Raw genomic sequence first — 23,589 nt, 5'->3', positions numbered from 1 at the left:
GTAAAATTGACGAAAAGATTTAAGCAGAGACAGGTGAAGCACTTTTGAGTTCCTAGCTACTTCTTTGTTTGGCGAATAGTATGGGGAGTTTGAGTTTGTATGTTAATGGCATTCTGTTTAGATATTCCCTTTCCCATTTTGTTCTCCTTTTCTGATATATTTCTGAGCCTACTGCATTTAGCCAGATTCTCATTTGAATTCTCCTTATATGCATTATTCAATCCCTTTATTTCTTTTGGTATCCAGGAAATTTGAGCCTTAGCTTCATTACTGGTCATATCCCTCTCAACCCATGCAGATTATCATTCCACCGTTTAAGAAATTCTGTCCTTGCCGTCTCAGTAGAGTTAGCTCTCTGGCACAAGTGTGCATTTGTTGTTTCTTAATTCAAACCAAATACATTATGTACATGACCCTTCAAAGAACTCTCTCCATTGAGTCATTTTTTGCCACAATCAATGCTCAAACGTCTCCGTTTTCTTCCAGAAAATCCCATTGTTCTCTCCTCCCCTCCCCTTAAGTGCAACTCATGCTTGCTTCTAATGAAAAGTCCATGACACCAACTTGCTTACTGTCTGTAGCTGCTGCCTGGCACGAGCATTTCCAGCATTCAAGCTGCAAACCAGTCTTATTTTTTCCACGGGAATGAAATTGATGCATTTGAAATTAAAGATTCTGTTGATTTTGTTCATTTCTTTTCATTTATTCTGAGACACTGGCAAGTTAATGTAGGATAGTAAAAGGATTATGGCTAATAGCTCTTATTATTTCTCCAGGCATCTTTGAAATAATTAATTGATTGTGCTCACTAAGAGACTGTATCATGCTCTATATTACAGTAAGTAATGTCCCTTTATTTCCACCAGTTGCAACCCAGTCTGCACTAGTTAAAATGCTTGACAGCTGAAGAACCAAAAAAGAAATGAGTGTGCATTTGATTTCATAGCTTTAATTTCCTAAATGTGAGGGTTGACCTGTGAGAAGAGATTTGTACATAATGGGTCTAAAATCAGTACTCTTTAGAAGGATGTTGATCTCACTGAACCAAACCCCCTTAAAGTGCTCAGCAATATAGATTTGAGAAGTTTTCCATGGTCTAGAGACTAAAACTTGGTCATATTTCCTGCATAATGGGTTATTTCTTATACAGCACACACAAAATGTTAAAGTAACTCAGTAGGTCAGGCAGCATCTATGGGGGGAATGAACAGTTAATGTTTCAGGTTGAAACCCTTCATTGAGACTTGATTCTCTCATTGATATTGCCTGACATGCTGAGTTCCTCCAGCCTTTTGTATGTCTCCAGAATACTACTTAAACTGAGATGTGAAAGAAATTCTTTGTTATGGTTGTAAATCTTCAGAATTGTCTGTACTAGAAAGATGTGTTTATATGAAACTTGAGGGATATTGTGATAGTCCCAGCTGTTGGTTGATGATCTTATGATGTTAGCAAAGCAGGTTTGATGGACTGCATGGCCTACCCTTACACCTTATACCTTTACATGTCCTTATCGCGCACTGAGATTTAACCTGGTGCATTAACAAAATATTTTTATTTGCAGATTGCCCAGACTAAACAAATAACAAGGCCTTTAGACTCCTCACGAATACTATCCCGGGGCCCAGACTTCACACCATCATATGCAGACTTTGGAAGGCAGCCACAAAGTGGACGAGTAGGAGCGGTAAGTTAAGCAGGTTCTGATGCTTATTGTTGGGATTTGTTATATCTTCTTTGAGCATCGCTATTATTTTATCAAGAGATGGAACATTAATAGGATTTCACAATGTTTATGTCAGCGTAAATCACGATTAATTAAGCAACCTGTGCAACGGGGGACTGATCATTTTCCCTTCTGACACCATGTGCTGATCTAGTTAGGTCAAAACCAAGTAGGTACAACTATATAGAGCCAACTGTTTGCTCCAAGAAGTTACATTAGAATAAAAAGTTATTGACCTCAGAAGTTAAATTGCTGTTCTGTCTGTGAATGCTAGCTGACATGAAACATTGTCTGTTTTTGTTTCAGAATATTAGCATCTGCAGTATTTTTGCTCCAGTAAATTTTTTTGCTTGAACTGTAATCTATTAATCATCAATGTAGAGAATAGTATCTTGTAAACGCCCTCTATTATTTGCTTCCTTACATCTCTGCATATCACATAACTTCAGAATAAAAATGCACTTTACAATTACGGGAGATTTTCTCCATTCTACTTGGAAGCATGGTTTAGCTATGGCATTTTCAATGGATAATAGAACTATGTCTATGTAACTCAACCATATCATGTCTAATGCATGTTTCTTCTGTAAACTGTTAGTCACTTTTTCCACAGATAAACAGCTAGATAACTTTGATTTAAAGCTATTGTTGAAACTGAGGGATAAATTGATAACATTGTTGAAGTTCAAAGTTCTATTTTACCAAAACAACCAAATGTAGAACTCAGAACCTGACAACACTTTAAAGGGATATGTCAGCTTTTTCCTTGGGAAGAAGGTTGAGTAAGCTAATCAAGAAGACCATACATCTTAACATCTATGGCAACTAACACAAAGGGAGCAGCCATTTACCTTAATAAAAAGATATCTTTAAAAATGAGAGATCTGATCATTATCAGTATTATTGTGTTTAGGTTGCATGCTGCTGATAATATCAGGTCCTACATGTGGGAGTATGCAACAAAGAGATATAAGTGAAATCTAAGGAATATCTAAACTTCAAGCAACACAGTAAGCTCTGGCAGGCTACTGGGCTGTAGAATGCAATGTTAGCAATTTGAACCATTTACACAAATTGGAGCTTCACATACAGTTAGCTTAATATTTCCAGTAGCAGGAATTGCTCAAGGAACCACAGCTATTAAATCTTCCATTATCAAATGTTATGAAGAATTGCTTAAAACTACTTTTCAAATCTGATCTCTTGCCCTTCCTGTCAGTTTTGTATGATTCAAAGTTAATTCTGCTGCCTAGGTAACAGCTTCTCCTCCTGAAGACTGCAGAGATTTTTTTAATACCCCGATAATAGAGAACATAAAACAGTACAGCACAGGAACAGGCTCTTCTGCCTACTTAATTCCATATCCTTCCATTTTCCTCATGTGCCTATCTAAACATCTCTGAAAAGTCTTTTCCTCTATCACCACACCAGGCAGTGCATTCCAGACACCCACCATTCTCTGTTTTTTAAAAAAATTCCCTCACATCTCCTTTGAAATTACCCCCTCTCATACCCTTTGGTATTAGACATCTCAACCCTTCGAATAAGATGTGTCTGCCTACTCTATCTATACCTCTCATAATCTTAGAAACCGATGAGATTTCCTCTTAGCCTCCACCACTCCAGAGAAAACAATTAAGTTCATCCAACTGCTTGTGATAGCACATGGCCACGAATGCAGGCAATATCCTGGTAAACTACTTCTGTATGCTCTCTAAAGTCCTGGCATCCATCCTATCATGGGGTGACCAGAATGGTATGCATTATTCCAGATGCAACCTAACTAGAGTTTTATAAAGCTACAATGTAACTTTCTGACTTTTGAACTCAATGCCTTGACTAATAAAGGCAAGCATGCCATATGCCTTCTTAACCACCCAATTGACATGTGTAGCCACTTTCAGGGAGCTATGAACTTGAATCCCAAGATCTCTTTGCTCATCAATGTTGTTAAGGATCTTGCCCTTAACAGTGTATTGTATCTTTGCATTTGACCTACCAAGATATAATACTTCATATTTGTCTAAGTTACACTCCAGCTGTCATTTCTCTCCCCACATCTGCAACTGATCTAAATCTTCTTGTATTCTTTGCTAGTCTTCTACTCTATCCTCAACACCCCCAATCTTTGTATTATCCATAAACTTACTAACCCACCCATCTACATTTTCATACAGGTCAGAGGGCCCAGCACAGATCACCACTAATAACAGACCTCCAGCTAGAATAAGTACCTTCAACCACTACTCTCTATCTTACATGGATGAACCAGTTCCAAACCCAAACAGCCAATTCACCAGGGATCCCATGCATCTTAATCTTCTGCAAGAGCCTCCCATGAGGAACCTTGTCAAGCACCTTACTAAAATGCATGTAGATAACATCCACTGCTCTACTTTCATCGATCACATTTGCCACCTTGTCAAAAAAACTCAGTCAAGTTAGTAAGACTTCTCTCTTGCCTCACACAAAGCAGTGCTGACTCTCCCTAACTAGGCCATGGTGTTCCAAATGCTCATAAATCCTATCCCGAAGAATTCCCTCCTGTAAGTTCCTACTGCTGATTTTAGACTCACGTATCTGTGGTTCCCAGGATTAACCATGGTTCTTTTTTGAACAATAAGCTATCCTCCACGTCCTCCCCAGTAAATATTGATGCATCCAAGCAAATGCTCCCCCCTTTATCTTTACGTGGTCCTGCTCTCTCCCTGGTTGTCCTCTTGCTCTTGATGTATGTATAGACTGCCTTGGGATTCTCTTTTAACCTACTTGCCAAGAACTTTTTATGATCTATCATGGCTTTCCTGATTCCTGTCTTGAATTCTTTTCTGTTTCTTTATAATCTTCAAGGGCATATTTTTTATTCTAGCTTCTTGAGCTTTACATTCTTTCCTTTTTTCTTTTTTACTAAATTCATCACATCCCTTGACATCCAAGATATTCCTGCTTATTTATTTAGAGATGCAGTGCAGGATAGGCACTTCCGGCTCATCGAGCTGCACTGCCCAGCAACCCATCTATTTAACACTTACAATGACCAATTAATCGACTAACTGGTATGTCTTTGATTTCATTCCTACTCACTGTCAGCAATTAGCTAATTTTGTGTAAAAGGTTTTTAAGATGCTATTATATTAACAATTGATGTTACTTATTTAGGTGCTAAATTCTGGTCCACGAAGGTCACAGCATGGGCAAAGAAGAGAACCAAGGAAGATTATTGCAAATATATCTGTAAATGATGATGTCCAGTTGAAGAAATCAGAGAATGCATGGAAGCCTATATTAAAACGAGAAGAAGTCTCTGATGACTCAGATGTGCAAAAAACACAGGTTGGATTAAAACAAATAATTTCTGTTACATCATGTTAGGTCTAAAATATGCAACAGTGGCAATTAACCAAGCAGAATTTCCAGAAAATATTGCATTGTTTAAATTTATTGGAATATGTAAGGAAATACTAAAATCAAAAGGCCTTTTTAAGTGTAATTTTTAATCATTGGGTTCTTATCATGTATCTTTGAGTGAGGGGGTGAGTAGAATATCCTGTAATCTCTGTTTTTTTTGGCTGTGGATGCTCAGTCGAGAATATCAAAATGCCTATTGTTAATTTAACACCACGATAATGTTGTAGATGAACACAACAAGGAGGAGGTTAGATAGAACATTAGCCTAACTGAATGGCAGAATAGGTTTGATAGGCACTATAAAATACTGCACTGCTTTTCTTCTATTACTAGATGCCTCTGTGTTCAGTCTATAATGAATTGAAAATTTTGTTGAGTATTTTGCAATCTCCTTCTTGTTGTGAAGGTATCTTTTGATGTCCCTACAATTGGTGGATAGGAATACATTTTTAAAGAACCTGTCATTGTCTTAATGAAGGCATCATTGAAGTTTCAAAGTGCATCATAGAGAAAGTTTTCAAAAGTAGTGTTGATTTATTATTGTCACATGTATCGAGGAACAGTGGAAAAACTACTGTTTGTAGTTTGCAAATGTTTAAGTACTTAAAGTTTGAATTTCAGGGTAAGGATAGAAATGTTTCAGTTAAGCAATGGTGCAAGAAAGCTAGAATAGCTCATTTACCCATTACTTTTGCCATCACTCAATTCATTCATCGATACGTTGTATAGTGCACATATATGAGGAATCTGACTTTAGTTCTCTGAACCTGCCGTTGGATTTGGTGACTGTGGGTGAAGCATCCTTTGACATCTCCAGTGCTTTAGCCTGCTATAAATAATCTCTAAAGTTCACAGAGGACAATACTTAAAGCACAACACTATTGTGCACTCCGCTTCGGGATCACCTTGGTTGAAATTTAACTTAATTTCCATCTGATTGTACATATGAATATATAACCAAACAACACGACATTCCTCCGGACCACAAAGGAACTCCATTTAGAAGTACAGTACTGTGCGGAAGTTTGAGGCTTTTTCTCCCTCATTCCAATATGTCAGTCCATGGTCTCATCTTGTGTCATAATGCTATACCCTCAGGGTGGAGGGGCAACACCTTACAGAGCCTGTAAAAAGTATTCACCCCCTTGGAAGTTTTCATGTTACATTGTTTTATAATATTGAATCACATTGCGTTTATTCTGGCTTTTTTTTTTGACACTGATCAGCAGTAAAAGACTCTGTTGTGTCCAAGTGAAAACAGATCTCTACAAAGTGATCTAAATTAATTAAAAATATAAAACACAAAATAATTGAATGCATAAGTAATCACTCCGTTTAATATGACCCACCAGATCATCACTGGTGCCTACAATTGGTTTTAGAAGTCACGTAATTAATTAAATGGAGATCTGTTTTTGGAGACCTCCATGCAGTCAAGATGCTTCAATTTATTATAAGTAGAAGTCCACCTGTATCTAGAAGGTTCAATTGCTGGTGAGTCAGTATCCTGGCAAAAACTACATCATGAAGACAAAAGGACACACCAAGTAATTCTGTGAAAAGGTTATTGAAAAGCACAAGTTAGGAGATGGATACAAGAAAATTTCCAAGTCACTGAATATCCCTCAGAGTGCAGTTAAGTCAATCATCAAGAAATGGAAAGAATATGGCACAGCTGTAAATATGCCTAGAGCAGGCCATCCTCAAAAACTGGGTGACTGAGCAAGAAGAGAACCAATGAGGGAGGCCACCAAGAGACTTATGATTCTCTGGAGGAGTTGCAAGCTTCAGTGGCTGAGATGGAACAAACTGCACATAGAACAACTGTTGCCGAGGTACTTCACCAGTCGCAGCTTTATGGGAGAGTGACAAAGAGAAAGGCACTGCTGAAAATAAGCCAACATGAAATCTCAGCTGGAGTTTGCCAGAAGGCATGCGGGAGACTCTGAAGTCAGCTGGAAGTAGGTTCTACGGTCTGATGAAACCAAAATTGAGCTTTTTGACTATCAGACTAAACATTATCTTTGGCATAAGCCAAACACTGCACATCATCAAAAACACAATATCTCTGCCATGTGTCGTGGTGGCTGTATCATGCTGGGGGTTGCTTCACTGCAGCGGGCCCTGGAAAGCTGGTGAAGGTGGAGGATAAAATGATTACAGCAAAATGCAGGGAAATCCTGGAGGAAAACCTGATGCACTCTGCAAGCGAACTGGGACTTTGGAGAAGATTTGTTTTCCAGCAAGACAATGACCCCAAGCTAAGACCTCACATGAATGGCTTAAAAACTACCAAGTTAATGTCCTCGAGTGGCAAAGTCCAAACCTCAATCCAATTGAGAATTTGTGGCTGGACTTGAAAAGGGCTGTTCACTCATGATCTTTATGGAATCTGACAGAGCTTGAGCAGTTTAGTAAAGAAGATTGGGGAAAAATTGCAGTGTCCAGGTATGCAAAGCTGATAGAGACCTATTCACACAGACTCAAGGCTGTGATTACTGCCAAAGGTGCATCTACTAAATACTGACTTGAAGGGGGTGAATACTTACCCTTTTGTGTTTATATTTGTATTTAACATTACAACATTTATATTTGTAATGAATTTAGACCACTTTGTAAAGATCTGTTTTCACTTTGACACAGAGTCTTTTTCTGTTGATCAATGTCAAAAAAGCCAAATTAAATTCACTGTGATTCAATATTGTAAAACACTGGTGCATTGAAAGGGGGGGTGAATGTTTTTTATAGGCACTGTGTATTCCATCTGGGTAGTCTCCAAACTGATGGCATGAATATTGATTTCTCCTTCTAGTAAAATAAATTTTTCCCTTCCCCTTCGCCTTCCCTCTTCTATTCCCCATTCTGGCCTCTTACCTCTTCTCACCTGACTATTACCTCCCTCCTCTCTCAGGTTCTTCTTTCCCTGGTCTCTCTCTCCACCCCCCCCCCCCCCATTTCTCCAATGGTCCACTCCCCTCTCCTATCAGATTTCTTCATCAAGTCGTCAAGTCAACTGTTATCGTCATTTTGACCATAATTGCTGGTACAGTGCATAGTAAAAATGAGACAACGTTTTTCAGGACCATGGTGTTACATGACACAGTACAAAAAACTAGACTGAACTATGTAATAAAAAAAAACAGAGAAAGCTACACTAGACTACAGACCTACATCTGCAGCCCTTTAACTTTCCTACCCGCCTGGCTTCACCTATCACTTTCTAGCTATGCTCCTTCCCCTCCCCCTACCTCTTTTATTCTGGTGTCTTCACCCTTCCTTTCCAGTCCTGAAGAAGGATTTCAGCCCAATCGACTATTTATTCATTTCCATGGATGCTGCCTGACCTGCTGAGTTCCACCAGCGTTTTGTGTGTTACTCTGTAACAGTGAATCAATTTTCATATTAAATCTGTCATTGTGGGAATGGATTCTGTGAGGTGACAGTTCAGGATCACTCAAAAAAGTTGCTCATTATCTTTGTTACTGCTGCTTATTGTGATGCTTTACAATTCAGTCATCTTAATAAATTCCATGCATGCTATTATTTTCTAGAAACTAATACGGTAGAAATTTGCTCTTAATTATTGTCATTGTGTTTATACTCACTCCAGGAACTTTTTCGGCGAGTAAGAAGCATCCTGAACAAACTTACACCACAGATGTTTCAACAATTGATGAAACAAGTTCAGGAGCTGACAATAGATACAGAAGAGAGGCTGAAAGGGGTTATTGACCTAGTGTTTGAGAAAGCAATTGATGAACCTAATTTCTCAGTAGCATATGCCAACATGTGTCGCTGCCTCACAATGGTAGGTCAACAAACATCAACATTTTACTTCTGCATACTAATATTTTCAAAACTGCAAATTTGAATTCCCTTTTGACTATTTTAAACATCCAAAGAGCAGCATGTGCATTTTCAAAATACATTATTAGAACAGAATAGTACAGTACAAATCCTGCATCCCATAACCTTTTAATCTAATCTAAGGTCAACCTTTCCATCCTACATAGCCCTCCATTTTTTTTCTATCATCCATATACCTATTTAAGAGTTTCTTAAATGCTTCTAATGTATCTGCTTCTACCACTACCCTGGCAGGGCATTTCATGCACTCACCAACCTCTGTGTAAAGAACTTACCACGGACATCTACCCCATACTTTCCTCCAATCACCTTAAAATCATGCACCCATGTATTAGCCATTTCAGCCTTGGGAAATTTTTAATATTGCCAAAATGCACTTCTGTTCTTTGGCTTAGCTAATCTAAATGGCTATTATATATTGTCGGATAAAGAAGGGGGGAGAACATTTGTTTGGATGCAGTGGATATGCATAAGGTCATTAATGAGTACTTTGCATCAGCATTTACCAAGGAGATGGATGTGGAGATAGGAGATCAGTACGAGTATATTAATATGCTGGGTCATTTTGAGGTAGAGGAGGAGGTAGTGTTGGGTCTCTTAAAGAGCATTAAGGTGAATAAGTCCCCTGGGCCTGATGGAATATACTCCAGGTTATTAAGAGAGGCAAGAGATGAAATTGCTGGGACCTTGACCAATATCTTCATGTCCTCCAGTGACAGGACAGGCAAGGTCCCAGAGGACTGGTGAGTAGCTAATGTTCCATTTTTCAAGAAGGGAACCCTGGATAATCCTGCAGACTATAGACCAGTGAGTCTCATGTCAGTGGTCAGGAAGTTATTGGAGTAAACTCTTAGGGATGGGATTCATGGGTATTTGGAAAACCATGGCGCAACATATCTTTGTGCGGGGCAAGTCATATCTTACAAACTTGATTGAGTTTTTTAATGAGGTGACAAGGGTGATTGATGAAGGTAGAACTGTAGATGTTGTCTATATAGACCTTAATAAGGAGTTTGACAAGATCTCTTGGAGTTGGGGGGGCTTATCTAGAAGATTAAGATGCAAGGCATCTTGATAAATTGGCTGTTTGGATTCAGAACTGGGTTGGCCATAGAAGCCAAAGGGTAGTAATTGAACAAACTTATTCTAGCTAGAGGTTCACAGGGATTGGTACTGGGACCTCTACAGTTTGTGATATATATAAATGACCTGGATGAAAATGTAGATGGATCAGTTAATAAGTTTGCAGATGATCCAAAGATTAGTGGTATTGTAGGTGGCATAGAAGTCTGTCAAAGAATAGCATAGGATATAGATTAATTGCAGAAAGTGTTTAACACGGCCAGATGTAAGTGTTGCATCTTGGTAGGTCAAATAGAAAGAGACAGTACACTGTTAAGGGCAAGCCCAACAGAGGTATCTTGAGGCCTAAGTTCATAGCTCCCAGAAAGCCGCTACACAGGTTAATCAGTGGTTAAGAAGGTATATGACATGCTTGCCTTTGTTCGTTGAGGCATTGAATTCAAAAGTGAGGAAGTTGTATTGTAGCGTTATAAATCTCTAGTTAGGCTGCATTTGGAGTATTGCATGCAGTTCTGGTTGCCCAAATGTGGGAAGGATATTGAGGCTTTGCAGAGGGTGCAGAAGAGGTTCACCAGGATTTTGCCTGTATTAGAAGATACGTGATATAGTGAGAAGTTGGACTAACTTGGGTTGTTTTCTCTGAAGAGGCAGAGGTTGAGGGAAGATCTAACAGAGGTTTATAAGATTAAAAGAGGCATAGATAGAGTAGACAAACAATACAGCTTTCGAATGTTTGAAATGTCTTATACCAAAGGACATGCATTGAAAGTGAGAGGGGTAATTTCAAAGGAGATATCGTGGGCAAGTATTTTACACAGATAATGGTGGGTGCCTGGAATGCACTGTCTGTGGTGGTGGTAGAGGTAGATACGTTAAGAACTTCTAAGAGATGTTCAGATAAGCACATGAATGTAAGGAAAATGGAAGGATATGGACATCGTGTAGACATGGTATTAGCTTAGTTGGCTAGTTGGCCATTTTATTACAAACTTAACATTATAGGCCGAAGGGACTGATCCTGGCTGTACTGTTCTGTGCAATTGAGGAATTTGTACAGGAACAATAATTATCCTGTGGTACTACAACTACCAGGCCAGGATAAGCTATATTGATCTGTGACTAAACAAAGACAATTGCAACTGCACATCATTTTCTGTAGTGGATATAAGGCAGGCTTGTGTAAAGACTGTAATTTCTCACTAGTTAAATGTTCACAGGAATGTGAAACAGTGATCAGTTATCATAAGTTGAAAATAAAAGTACAGAAAATTTCCACCAATTGTTCAGTATAGGTCATTCCAACTCACCCTAATCTATTAGGTATCATGGCTTTTTTTAAACCAATGAAAATTTGGGGGATGTCAGTAATTTAGTATGTTTCCTTTAACATTCATGTGTTTAAAGGAAGCGCAACTACCACAGTATTGTATTGTGAACTTTGCATTGAATGATGTGATCATTTCCATTCACAGTTGAAAGTCCCAGTGTCAGATAAACCAGGTGTCTCAGTGAATTTCCGTAAGCTACTACTAAATCGATGTCAGAAAGAATTTGAAAAGGACAAAGCAGATGATGTTGTCAATGAGAAGAAGCAGAAAGAGATTGATGCTACTATTAAAGTAAGAAGCCTTAACATGTCTTTATGTGATGTATCTGATAAGAATTTTTCTCTTAACTGCTTGTAAATGATTGGAACACATTGATAGCTGTCTTTTCTAAATGATGCAACTTAAACTGATGGTCCTTTGGTGCTGTTGTTTAAACTAAGCACTATGTTTTAATTAATTTCAAAAAGAAATTTCTATGCTAACGTGTGCTACAGGAATGTTGCAAAGACGAAGATGCTGACTTTTGATAAGACACATTGATAGCGGTGTCAAACTTCTCAGATTAGAGATCCCATGGCATAGTTTCAGGGAAGTGGGTCCAGTTAGGCATGCTTTGAAGGTGAGAATAACAACACCTGTGTGAATTCCCACATCATCTGGCGACCTTATGATCTCTGACTCGGAGGCTGACATCAGAGCATCCTTCAAGAGGTTGAACTCTTGCAAGGCGTCAGGCCCCAATGGTATCTCGGCAGGTACTGAAAGCCAGTGCTGATCAACAAAATTCCCTCTAATTTGTAATGTGGAAGTGTGTGCGCAAAAATTCTCGCTGGAGCTTTTGCACACCATCTCTTTATATGATTTGTTTGTTAAATGACGCTTTGAACAGTCAAGTTTCCAAATATCTTTCCACTTCTTCCCACTTACGAATTCTACAGCAACTTTTGCATTACAACAATACCCCAGGTAACACCAGTTTCAGTACTGTACATAAATATTTCTCCTAGATGCACTTTCCTGACCTCATGAGCTTTTGGTATAGCAGTTTCTACTGTTTCATGAAGCTTTAAAAGGACTAGCAGTTCTTCTGCACTTCACGCCCTTTGATTCTTTGCAATTTAACATAGTGAATCAATAATTTCTTCAATAAAATCAGTATACATAAGCCATTTCTAAAATCTGCAGACAAATCATCGCAAACTTCACATTGTCAACACCATCTGAGTCAGAATCCGGAAAAGGAAATGTGATGATGTCCGATCATGAAATATACTTAATATGCAATGAGGTTGTGGGGGACAGTCTTTCTGTGTGCAATTTAAATTGCTAGTGGCAAAAGATGTGTGCGCTCACACACCTTATAAGGAAAATTGCTGACCAACTGGCTGGAGTGATCAAGGGCATCTTCAACCTCTCACTGCTGCAGTCAGGGTTTCCCACTTGCTTCAAAAGGGCATCAGTCACTTCAGTGCCGAAAAAAGAAGGGAGCTGCCTCAGTGGCAACCACCCAGTAGTACTCAGATCTATTTTGATGAACTGCTTTGAGAGATTGGTTATGGCAAGAATTAATCCCTGGCTGTCTGTATCTGCCTCTGCAGATGGATGAGGAGACCACAGTCAATACAGATTGGAAATAACATCTCCTTGCTGAAAGTCAACACAGGTGCACCTCAAGGATGCGTGCTTAGCCCATTGCACTACTCTCTTTGTACTCATGAATTTATGGCTAGACAGAGCTCAAACGCAATATTTAAATTTGGCAATGACAGCACTGTTGTCAGAATTTCAGATGGCGATGAGGAGACATACAAGACTGAGATAGATCAGCTGGTTGAGTTGTGTTGCAAAGATGACCTTGCACTCAACATCAGCATGATTAAGAACTTGATCATGAGCTTCAGGAAGAGGAAGTCAGGTCAGCGGTGGAAAGGGTGAACAGTTTCAAGTTCCTTGATGTCAAGATCTCAAAGGATCTGTACTGGGCTTAACACATTGATGCAGTCATGAAGAAAGTATGCAAGGAGAATTGTTATGACACCAAAGACTCTACCAAATTTCTACAAATGTACAATACAGAGCATTCTGACTGGTTGCATTACCACCTGATATGGATCCTCCAAAAGGCTGCAGAGAGTTGTTCTATCAGCCAGCTCCATTGTGGTTACAGCCCTCCCACCACTGAGGACATCCTAAGAAGGCGATATCCATCTTCAAGGATCCCCACCATTGGGGAAGTGCCCTCTTCTCATTACTACCATCACAGAGAAGGTACAGAAGCACAAAGACAAACATTTACCGTTTTAGGAACAGCTTCTTTCCCTCCTCTGTCAGATCATGGACTCCAACAGTCCATAAAACCATGAACACTATTTTACGCCGTATTTATTTATTGGGTTGTTTTTGTGGATTGCACTGTACTGCTGCCACAGAACAACAAATTTCATGGCATATAATAAATGTGATTCTGATATTCCTTGATGTTCTGGTCAATCCTCATCCTTCGGTCATTGTTGTTACTGGGAAACGTTGCTACTTGTGAGAGTCTGCTGTCTATTAATAGGCTGCTGTATGTCTTAGTGTTACAGTCTGGTGAAGTATTGAAGCTTAAAACTATTTGGGAGAAATGGCTCATGAATGGTGCCAGATTAAACTAAACATTTTACTTAATTCCCTGTGTTTATTCAGATTGTGTTAGTTCAATTGAATTTTTCAACTGAACAAATTTTCTCTGGAAGAAGAGGAAGCTTGTTGAAATATTGCAACTGAAGAAGTGATAGTTATTAAGTTGCTGTGATTTATAGCAAGCATAAAATTATCTGGGATAAAATCTGAAAATTTTGGAAACACTCAACATGTCAACAGGATTCTCTGGAATGAGAAAAAGTGTTAATGGTTCAAATCAAAGATCTTTCATCAGAGCTGAGAGAGAAAGCACATTAGCTTTATGTTGCAAAGGGGATGAGGAAAGAATAGATATTTGGGAGAAAAATGATCAAGAAGGACAGGATTATTAGTAAGTTAATGATGAAGCTATCTTGTTGGTAGATTAGTTTGATTACAAGATTATATAACATAGGAGCAGAATTAGGCCATTCAGCACATTGAGTCTGCTCTACCATTCCACCATGGCTGACTTATTAACCCTCTCAACCCAATTCTCGTGCCCCATCTCCCCATAACCTTTGATGCAAGAATCTATCAATGTAGCGCACAAAATGCTGGAAGAACTCAGGCCAAGAAGCATTGATGGAAAAGAGTACAGTTGGTGTTTCAGGCCAAGACAGTTTTTTCTTCAGATGCTGCCTAGCCTGCTGAGTTCCTCCAGCATTTTGTGCGTGTTGCTTAAATTTCCAGCATCTGCAGATTTTCTCTTGTTTGTGATAAGAACCTATCATCCTCTGCTTTAAATATGTCCAATGGCTTTGCCACCCTGTATAGCCATCCATCACAATGAATTCCGCAGAATCAGCACTCTCTGGTCCGAGACTCCCCTACCGTAGGCAGTATCCTCTCCATGTCCAATCAATCTAGGCCTTTCAATATTCAATAGGTTTCAATGAGATCCACTCGCATTCTTCTAAATTTCAGCGAATGCTGGCCCAGAGCTGTAAAACGCTCCTCATATGTTAACCCTTTTTTTCCAACATCATTCTCGAGAAGCTCCTCTGGACCCTCTCCAACCTGTTTTCTTCTGCAGTAGAGCTAATCTACAAGACAAGTGGGAAATTTTTTATCCTATAGTACCTGCACTCCGATCAAGTTCATCTCACCCTTGGTGCTAAGCAGATGCTGGCACATGCACATTGAGTAGCTAAGCTGACTTGAAGCATATTAGAGTATATGGACCTTATACATGACATTCTCAAGACAAAGATCCTGTAACAACCTGCCTTATTGTACAAATGCTAAGCTTCAAAAATTAAGGTACATGGCAGACCCCTGGAAAACATAGACCAGTTCCCATTTGTGAAGAGCCACGTAACTGCAAAAGCTGACTGACTTGGAAAATTAAGTTTGCTGGTTGCCTAGAGCATGTGCCAACACTATCTTCAGCCAATTATGGAAGAGCGTGCTTACAGATCAACACTTAATGTCTGGCATGAAACTCGTGGTGTGTTCTGCAGTGATAATCCTTGCCTAACTTCAATTTTCTGAGACTTGCACCACCCAGAGCAGGCTAACTCAAAACTCTAAAAATATTGCCAACACTGTCTCAGCAAAATCTTCCAAATCCACTGGCAAGATAACTGAACCAATATTAGCATTCTCTCCCCAGGTTAACATACCCATTTACACCCAGATGCTTTCCCTATCATTGTGAGAATTTCAAACAGGCCACCTTGAAGAAGTCTCTGAAGAACTGCCACCAACATATCAGCTGTGGAACCAGAGGAGCCAACATGCTTGACCACTGTTATACCACCAAGAAGAATGCTTACCATGCCATTCCACGGCACACTTTGGGAAGTCCGATCAGCTGACTGTACTTCTACTCCCAGCACATAGAGACTAAACACCACAGCACCAGTGGTAAAGACCATGAAGAAGGTGGAGGGGGGCTTAAAGGACTCCTTTGAGTAATGGTCTGGACAGTATTCGAGTCTGAATGACAAACCAACTTCTTCAACATCTTTGTGGACATATGTGCCTTCAAGGATGTACCAAACATACCCAAACCAGAAGCCTTAGTTAAACCGGGAGATCTGTAGTCTGCTGAAGGCTAGATCTGTGGCATTCAAGACCGGTGATCCAGAACTGTACAAGTCCAGGTACAACCTACAGAAGAGCGAGAAAACAATTCTGACTGAAGGTAAAGATAGAATCAGATGCATGTCAGCTCTGGCAGGGTTTGCAAGCTATTATTTCCTACAAGCAAAACCTAACATCATGAATGGCTGTGATGCATCATACCTAGATGATCTCAACACATTTTATGCATCCTTTGAAAGGGAGAATAAAACTATACGTGCAAATCCCTGCAGCATCCAGTGACCCTGTGATTTCTGTCTCGAAGGCCAACACCAGAACACCTTTCAAGAGAGTGAACCCTTGCAAAATGTTAGGCCCTGATAGTGTACCTGGTAGGGCATTGAAAACCTGGGCCAACCAACTGGTGTCTCACTGCTGCAGTCAGAGTTTCCCACCTGCATCAAAAGGGTGAAAAATCATACCAGTGCCCTAGAAGAGCAGGGTAAGCTGCCTTAATAACCTTTTGCCCAGTTGCACTCCCAGATATTGTGATTATGTGCTTTGGGAGGTTGGTCATAGCTTGAATGAACTCCTGCATAAGCAAGAACCTGAACCCTGCTGCAATTTGCTTATCACCACAACAGGTCTACTACAGTGGGTGCAATGTCACTAACTCTCCAATAGGCCTTGGATCATCTGGACAATAGCAATACCTATATCAGGCTGGTGTTAATTGATAACAGCTCAGCATTCAACACAATCATACTCTGTTATAGTCAAAAAGCTCCAAAACCTGGGCCTCTGTACCTCCCTCTGCAACAGGAACCTTGACTTCCTTACTGGGAAACTGCAGTCAGTATGAATTGGAAACAATATATGCTCCTCACAGACAATCAACACTGGCGCTCCTGAAATATGTGTATTTAACACACTGCTGTACTCTCTCTACACCCACAACTATGGTTAGACACAACTCAAATGACATCTGTAAATTTGCCAGTGACACAACTATTGTTGGCAGAATTTCAGATGGTGACGGGGAGGCATACTGGAGCAAGATAATTCAGCTGGTTGAATGATGTCGCAGCAACAACCTTGCACCCAACCAAGAAATTGATTGTGGACTTCAGAAGAGGAAATCAAGTCATGGGGAGCATGACCTATTAGAATAGGCTGAGTGAACTTGGCCTTTTCTCCTTGGAGTGACAGAGGATGAGAGGTAACCTGATAAAGGTGTTTAAGATGATGAGGTTTTGATCATGTGGCGAGTCAGATGCTTTTTCCCAGAGCTGAAATGACTAACACAAGAGGGCACAGTTTTAAGGTGATTGGAAGTAGGTACAGAGGAGATGTCAGGGGCAAGTTTTTTACGCAGGCGGTGGTGAGTGTGTGGAATGGGCTGCCAATGACGGTGGTGGAGGCAGATACGATAGGATCTTTTAAGAGACTCCTGGATAGATACGTGGAGCTAAGGGTAACCGTAGGTAATATATAAGGTAAGTACATGTTCAGCACTGCAGTGTGGACCAAAGGGCCTGTATTGTATTGTAGGTTTTCTGTGTTTCTAATCAGACACCAATCCTCATTGGCAGTGGAAAGGATGTGCAGTTTCAAGTTCCTGCATTTTAACATCTGAAGACCTATCCTGAGCATACTGATCAATTACAAAGAAGGCTCAACAGCAGCTATATTTCATTCGGAGATTGAGGTGACTAGGTATGTCACCAAATTTCTACAGGTATACCATGGAGTACATTCTAACTGGTTACATCACCATCTGGTATGGAGGGGCCACTGCACAGGATCAGAACAAGCTGCATAAATTTGTAAACTCAGCCAACTTTACCATGGGCATTAGCCTCACTAGCATCAAGGACACCTTCAAAAGACGATGCCTCAAAAAGGCACGTCTATCATAAGGACCCCAGTCACCCAGGACATGCCCTCTTCTCATTGCTACCATCAGGGAGGAGATACAGGAACAGCTTCTTCCTCCCCACCATCAGATTTCTGCATGTACAATGAACCTATGAATATTACATCCCCTTTATTTTTTGGCTGTCTTTTTGCACTATTTATTTGTAATTTATTAGTTTTCTTCCATTATGTATTGCAATGTACTGCTGCTGCCGCAAAACAACAATAACTTTCAAGACATAGGCCAGTGATATCAAACCTGATTCTGATTTGATATCACTGGCTCGGGACAGCCCATGTCTCCTTGACATCAGACTCCTGACGTCACCACACTGTTCCCAACTCTGTTCCAAGAAGAGATTGCCAGGCAGATAGAAGAAATGTTTCAAGAATGTTGTTCAAGCATCCTTGAAAATGCAACCTCTCCACTGACTCCTGTAAAACCCTGAAGAAATAAGAAGTTGCAAATGCTAGAATCTACAGCACAAATAATCTGCTGGAAGAACTCAGCAGGGTTGGGGATGGGGAAAGCTATTGTCAATGTTTTGGGTGGGAAGGCTACATCAAGTTTGAGAGTGCGGAGTGGAGATGGGCAGTATAAGGTGGAGGGGAGAGTGTTAGGCAATGGCCAGAGATGGTTGGTAGACACGGTAGGTAGAAAAATGATGGGAAAATCAAGCCAAGTAGGGAAGGGGAGAAGACATGGAGGCAGGTAGATTATGAGGCAATCAAAAAAAAAACTAAAGGAAAATGAAGCTAGGAGGAGGGAGGTGAGGGTGGTGAAAGCTGCTGCAGGGCAATAGGCAGGAATGCAAAACTTAGCCATACTAGAATCTGATCAGGAAGAATTATGATAATGTGAACCATTAGGGGAGAGCTGAAGGACAGATTCGGCTAGGGTCATATGTGGGAGTAGTGGGGAAAAGCCAGAGGCTGAGATTTGTTAAAATTTATTTTTACATTTCAAGTTTCATGTTGCATGAATGGTACCACCTTTAACTATTTTAGGCAATGGCAGAATAGCACCAGCTTGTGTTATAAGCAAAATAATTGCAAGGAAATCCACAGTAAAATTCACCCAGCAGGAAAGGAAAATGCCTAATGCTCCATTAAGTAAGCAATAGTAACATCATCTGCCAAGTTGGACAATCATGTACAACATGACAGGATTCTCCAAGATCTTTCAAATCTCTTCAGTCTTCCACAAAAATCTTTACAGTTTTCTCAGTCCCTTACTTACTCAATAGGGTGTTTCCAATTGTGGATGCTTTGGTATAACTATTTCCTGAGTGTGGATGAGGAACATTGCTCCAATAAATTTGGAATTTAGAAAATGAGGGGGAATATATCACAATCAAATATTGAAACTGGGTGACTGAAGACTGCCAGGAGAATTAAGTGCAATGGACACTGTGTAATCATTTAAATCTGGTTAGCTTATGCTCTATTATAATGCTAAATATGTTCACTGGAGTAAGTTCTTTATTGTTTAAACTTTAAAACATTAGAATTTTAGTGAATTTTTGAGATATTTCAAAATACATGTGGCCAGCCTATCCTTGCAATGCAAGAACTATTTGAAAATGTTCTTCATATTCAGTGGAAAGGCAAACTTAGTTAGATTTGCACATCTGTTACATGAGTCACTCACTAAATATGCCCCTCACCAAAAGCATTCATTTTTCTCTGGAAATAATTTATTTTGATGTTGATCATTTTTAGTGAGTAGTTTGTTATTTAGTTGTAAATAAGTAAGTTAATTTGCAGATTTGTTAGTGTGTAATTTCTGCATTAAGTTTGAGTGTGTAACATTGTACAAATTCAAAACTTTTTTAGAAGTGGTTTTAAACTTGCTGGCAGTAGCAGAAGTAAAAATTAATAATTTAGTACATTAAGAAAAATTCAGTCATATAAACATTATGAGTGCAATATAAGAATTACAAATTATTTTTCCTTCTTTGAGACAAATTTATTTACTCTTAATGGTATGTGTTCTTGATTAGTGAATCTACTTTTCAAAATAATGAATAGCTCACCGTTCATTGTCCATTGGAATACATTGCATCATACTGGCAATGCATTTCTCTCAACTTTTGATTTACAGAATTTGACTTCAGAAAGCACCTTTTATTGAAATCTGTTTCCTTCCAAATACCAAGGTCGACCTATATAGTATACACGCATAGAACCATAGAACATTACAGCACAGAAACAGGCCTTTTGGCCCTTCTGCCTAGTCCCACTGACCTACACCTGGGCCATATCCCTCCAAACCCCTCTCATCCATATACCTGTCCCAAGTTTTTCTTAAATGTCTAAAGTGAGCCCGCATTCACCACTTCATCTGGCAGCTCATTCCACACTCCCACCACTCTCTGCGTGAAGAAGCCCCCTCTCCAGTATTCCCTTTAAACTTCTCCCCCTTCACCCTTAACCCATGACCTCTGGGGTTTTTTTCTCCCCTAGCCTCTGGAGAAAGCCTGCTTGCATTCACTCTGTCTATACCCATCATAATTTTATATACCTCTATCAAATCACACCTCATTCTCTGCACTCTCAAAATTTCTCCTTTGAAGGCGTCCCACTTACCAATCATATCCTTGCCAGAGAACAACCTGTCCCAATCTATGCTTTTTAGATCCTTTCTCATTTCTTCAAATTTGGCCTTTTTCCAGTTTAGAACTTCAACCTGAGGACCAGATCTATCTTTATCCATGATCAAATAGAAACTAATGGCGTTATGAGCACTGGAACCAAAGTGTTCCCGTACACACACTTCCGTCACCTGGCCTAACTCATTTCCTAATAGGATATCTAATATTGCATTCTCCCTAGTTGGTACATCAATATATTGATCTAGAAAATTTTCCTGAACACATTTTACAAACTCTAACCCATCCAGACCTTTAACAGTATGGGAGTCCCAATCAATGTGTGGAAAATTAAAATCCTCTACAATCACAACTTTCTGTCTCCTGCAGTTGTCTGTTATCTCTCAGCAGATTTGCTCTTCCAATTCTCGCTGACTATTGGGTGGTCTATAATACAACCCTATTAATGTGGTCATACCTTTCCTGTTTCTCAGCTCCACCCATATGGCCTCAGTAGACAAGCCCTCTAATCTGTCTTGCCAAAGCACTGCTGTTATATTTTCCCTGACTAGCAACGCCACTGCCACCCCCCCCCCCCCCCCCCCACCTTTCATCCCTCTGCATCTGTCACATCTGAAACATTGGAACCCTGGAACAAGCTGCCAGTCCTGCCCCTCCTGTAGCCAAGTTTTAGTAATGGCTATGATGTCATAATTCCATGTGTCAATCCAGGCCCTCAGCTAGTCTGCCTTTCCTACAATACTCCTCGCATTGAAATATACACACCTCAGAAGATTATTACCATCACACACAACCTTACTATTTCTGACTTTTCATGAACAACTAACATCATTTATTTTTACTCCAGTTCCACTATCTACTCTGGCACTCTGGTTCCCATCCCCCTGCAAATCTAGTTTAAACCCTCCCCAATAACACTAGCAAACCTCCCTTCAAGTATTTTAGTCCCCTTGTAGTTCAGGTGTAACCCGTCTCTCTTGTACAGGTCCCATCTGCCCCAGAAGAGGTCCCAATGATCTAGAAATCTGAAACCCTGCCCCCTACACCAGTTTCTCAGCCATGTGTTCATCTGCTAGAGCATCCTACTATTACTCTCACAGGCACATGGCACAGGCAACAATCCAGAGATTACTACCCTCGAGGTCCTATTTTTCATCTTCCTAACTATTTCATTGGTACCAATGTGTACCTTGACATCTGGCTGATCACCCTCCCACCTCAGAATGCTGTGCACGCGATCAGAGACATCCCTGACCCTGGCACCCGGGAGGCAACAAACCATCCGGGAGTCTCTGTCATGACCACAGAATCTCCTGTCTGTACCCCTGACTATGGAGTCCCCTATCACTACCGCTCTCCTCTTCTTCCTCCCTTCTGCACTGCAGAACCAGGCTCAATGCCAGAGATCTGGCTGCCGCAGCTTGTCCCAGGTAAGCCATCCCACCCTCCCCTTCCCCCCCCCCCCCCCCCCAACAGTATCCAAATCGGTATACCTGTTTTGGAGGGAAATGGCCACTAGGGGACCCTGCACTACCTGCCCTTTCCCCTTCCCTCACCTAATGGTAACCCAATTACCTGTGCCCTGTTCCTTAGGTGTAACTACCTCCCGGAAGCTACTATCTATAAACTGCTCAGTCTCCTGAATGATCCGGAGGTCATCCAGCTCCTGCTTCAGTTCCCTAATGCGGTCTGTTAGGAGCTGCAGCTGGATGCACTTCTTGAAGGTATTGTTGTCAGGGACACTGGAGGTCTCCCTGACTTCCCACATCCTGCAAGAGGAGCATTCCAACATCCTGCCTGGCATATTCTCTAGTCGGAACAAAAAAAAAAGAAGAAAACAGAAACTTATCAGAACCTACCCTCACCTCTGCCTGTTTCTTACCGAAGCCTGATTGAGCCAAAGCCGTCCCACCAATTCAGTCCACGCCAACGGTGGCCGCTACGACGATGGTTGCTGTATATGGCGGTCTTTCTTTTAAACCTTGGCATGCTACATCACATGCCTGCGCAGTCTAGCCTCTTTTCCCCAAGCTGTTGAAAGAAAAATGACCTTCTCTCTGCGATGCCTTCAGTCTTCCACTCTCTGCCTCTTGCTTCAATTGAACATAATTTAAATAGCTTTGAAAAATTGAAAATACCTGATTGTCAGCTCCCAATTTATTTTTAATTTTTAGTCAAATTTTCTGCCTTTTTCCTCTTGTATGTGAAAATTCCTGAATAGATTAACATTGTCGACCTTATTTTTTACAGTCAGAAGAGAAGTCCAGGCTTCAAGATGAGCTAGAAGAATCCAAGGACAAGGCTCGTAGAAGATCCATTGGAAACATTAAATTTATTGGTGAACTGTTCAAACTTAAAATGTTAACAGAAGCCATCATGCACGACTGTGTTGTGAAACTTCTAAAGAACCATGATGAGGAGTCATTAGAATGTTTATGTAGGTTATTAACCACAATTGGCAAGGATCTCGACTTTGAGAAAGCAAAAGTAAGTGGACAAGGACTTCTTTTAAAAAAAAGATGTTTTGTGAAATAATAGACAAGTGAATTCTCATTTATTTGTAAAATTCATTAAATACTATCTATAGTTTGCGCTTAACATAGTGGTAAAGTTCAAAGTCAAAGCAGTATTGAGCTGAAAGTACTTGGCTTTGCTTGAACATTTATTAGCAGTTTCAAGCTTCCAATGTTCCACTAACTTGAGAATCGTACTGCCTTGTCAAATGTTGCACAAATTGCAACTACAATTGATGTTGGTGTTATGAGATTTACAAAGTGTCCAAAGTGAGTTATTTTTACAACTAAAAGGAAACACTAATGTTACTGTTTTTGCTCAGGTTGCTCTCTGTTAAAGTGGTTGCAGGATCATTTGGAAGAGGTTTGCAAATTTATGGTAGGTTTAGATAGGGTAGAGAGAGACACACAGCCTTCATCAGAAGCTCACTACTTGTAGGGGTAGT

At 40.2% G+C, this 23,589-nt stretch overlaps 1 protein-coding gene across 9 annotated transcripts in view; it reads left to right on the top strand.

The window, feature by feature from the left end:
• LOC132382001 (eukaryotic translation initiation factor 4 gamma 3-like) overlaps nt 1-23,589 on the top strand; it is a 315,701-nt gene that overhangs the window by 245,687 nt on the left and 46,425 nt on the right. For all 9 annotated transcript variants that reach the window (XM_059951770.1, XM_059951769.1, XM_059951766.1 and 6 more), the window contains 5 exons: nt 1,565-1,687; nt 4,886-5,059; nt 8,745-8,942; nt 11,557-11,703; nt 22,881-23,117. In XM_059951770.1, the coding sequence (XP_059807753.1) occupies nt 1,565-1,687; nt 4,886-5,059; nt 8,745-8,942; nt 11,557-11,703; nt 22,881-23,117 (879 nt within the window). The remainder of the gene's footprint in view (nt 1-1,564; nt 1,688-4,885; nt 5,060-8,744; nt 8,943-11,556; nt 11,704-22,880; nt 23,118-23,589) is intronic.

The sequence above is a fragment of the Hypanus sabinus genome, chromosome 27 (assembly GCF_030144855.1).
Source record: "Hypanus sabinus isolate sHypSab1 chromosome 27, sHypSab1.hap1, whole genome shotgun sequence".
Lineage (NCBI taxonomy): Eukaryota > Metazoa > Chordata > Chondrichthyes > Myliobatiformes > Dasyatidae > Hypanus > Hypanus sabinus.
The sequence above is the reverse complement of the archived record's forward strand: the minus strand, read 5'-3'. Positions and strand labels throughout refer to the sequence as shown.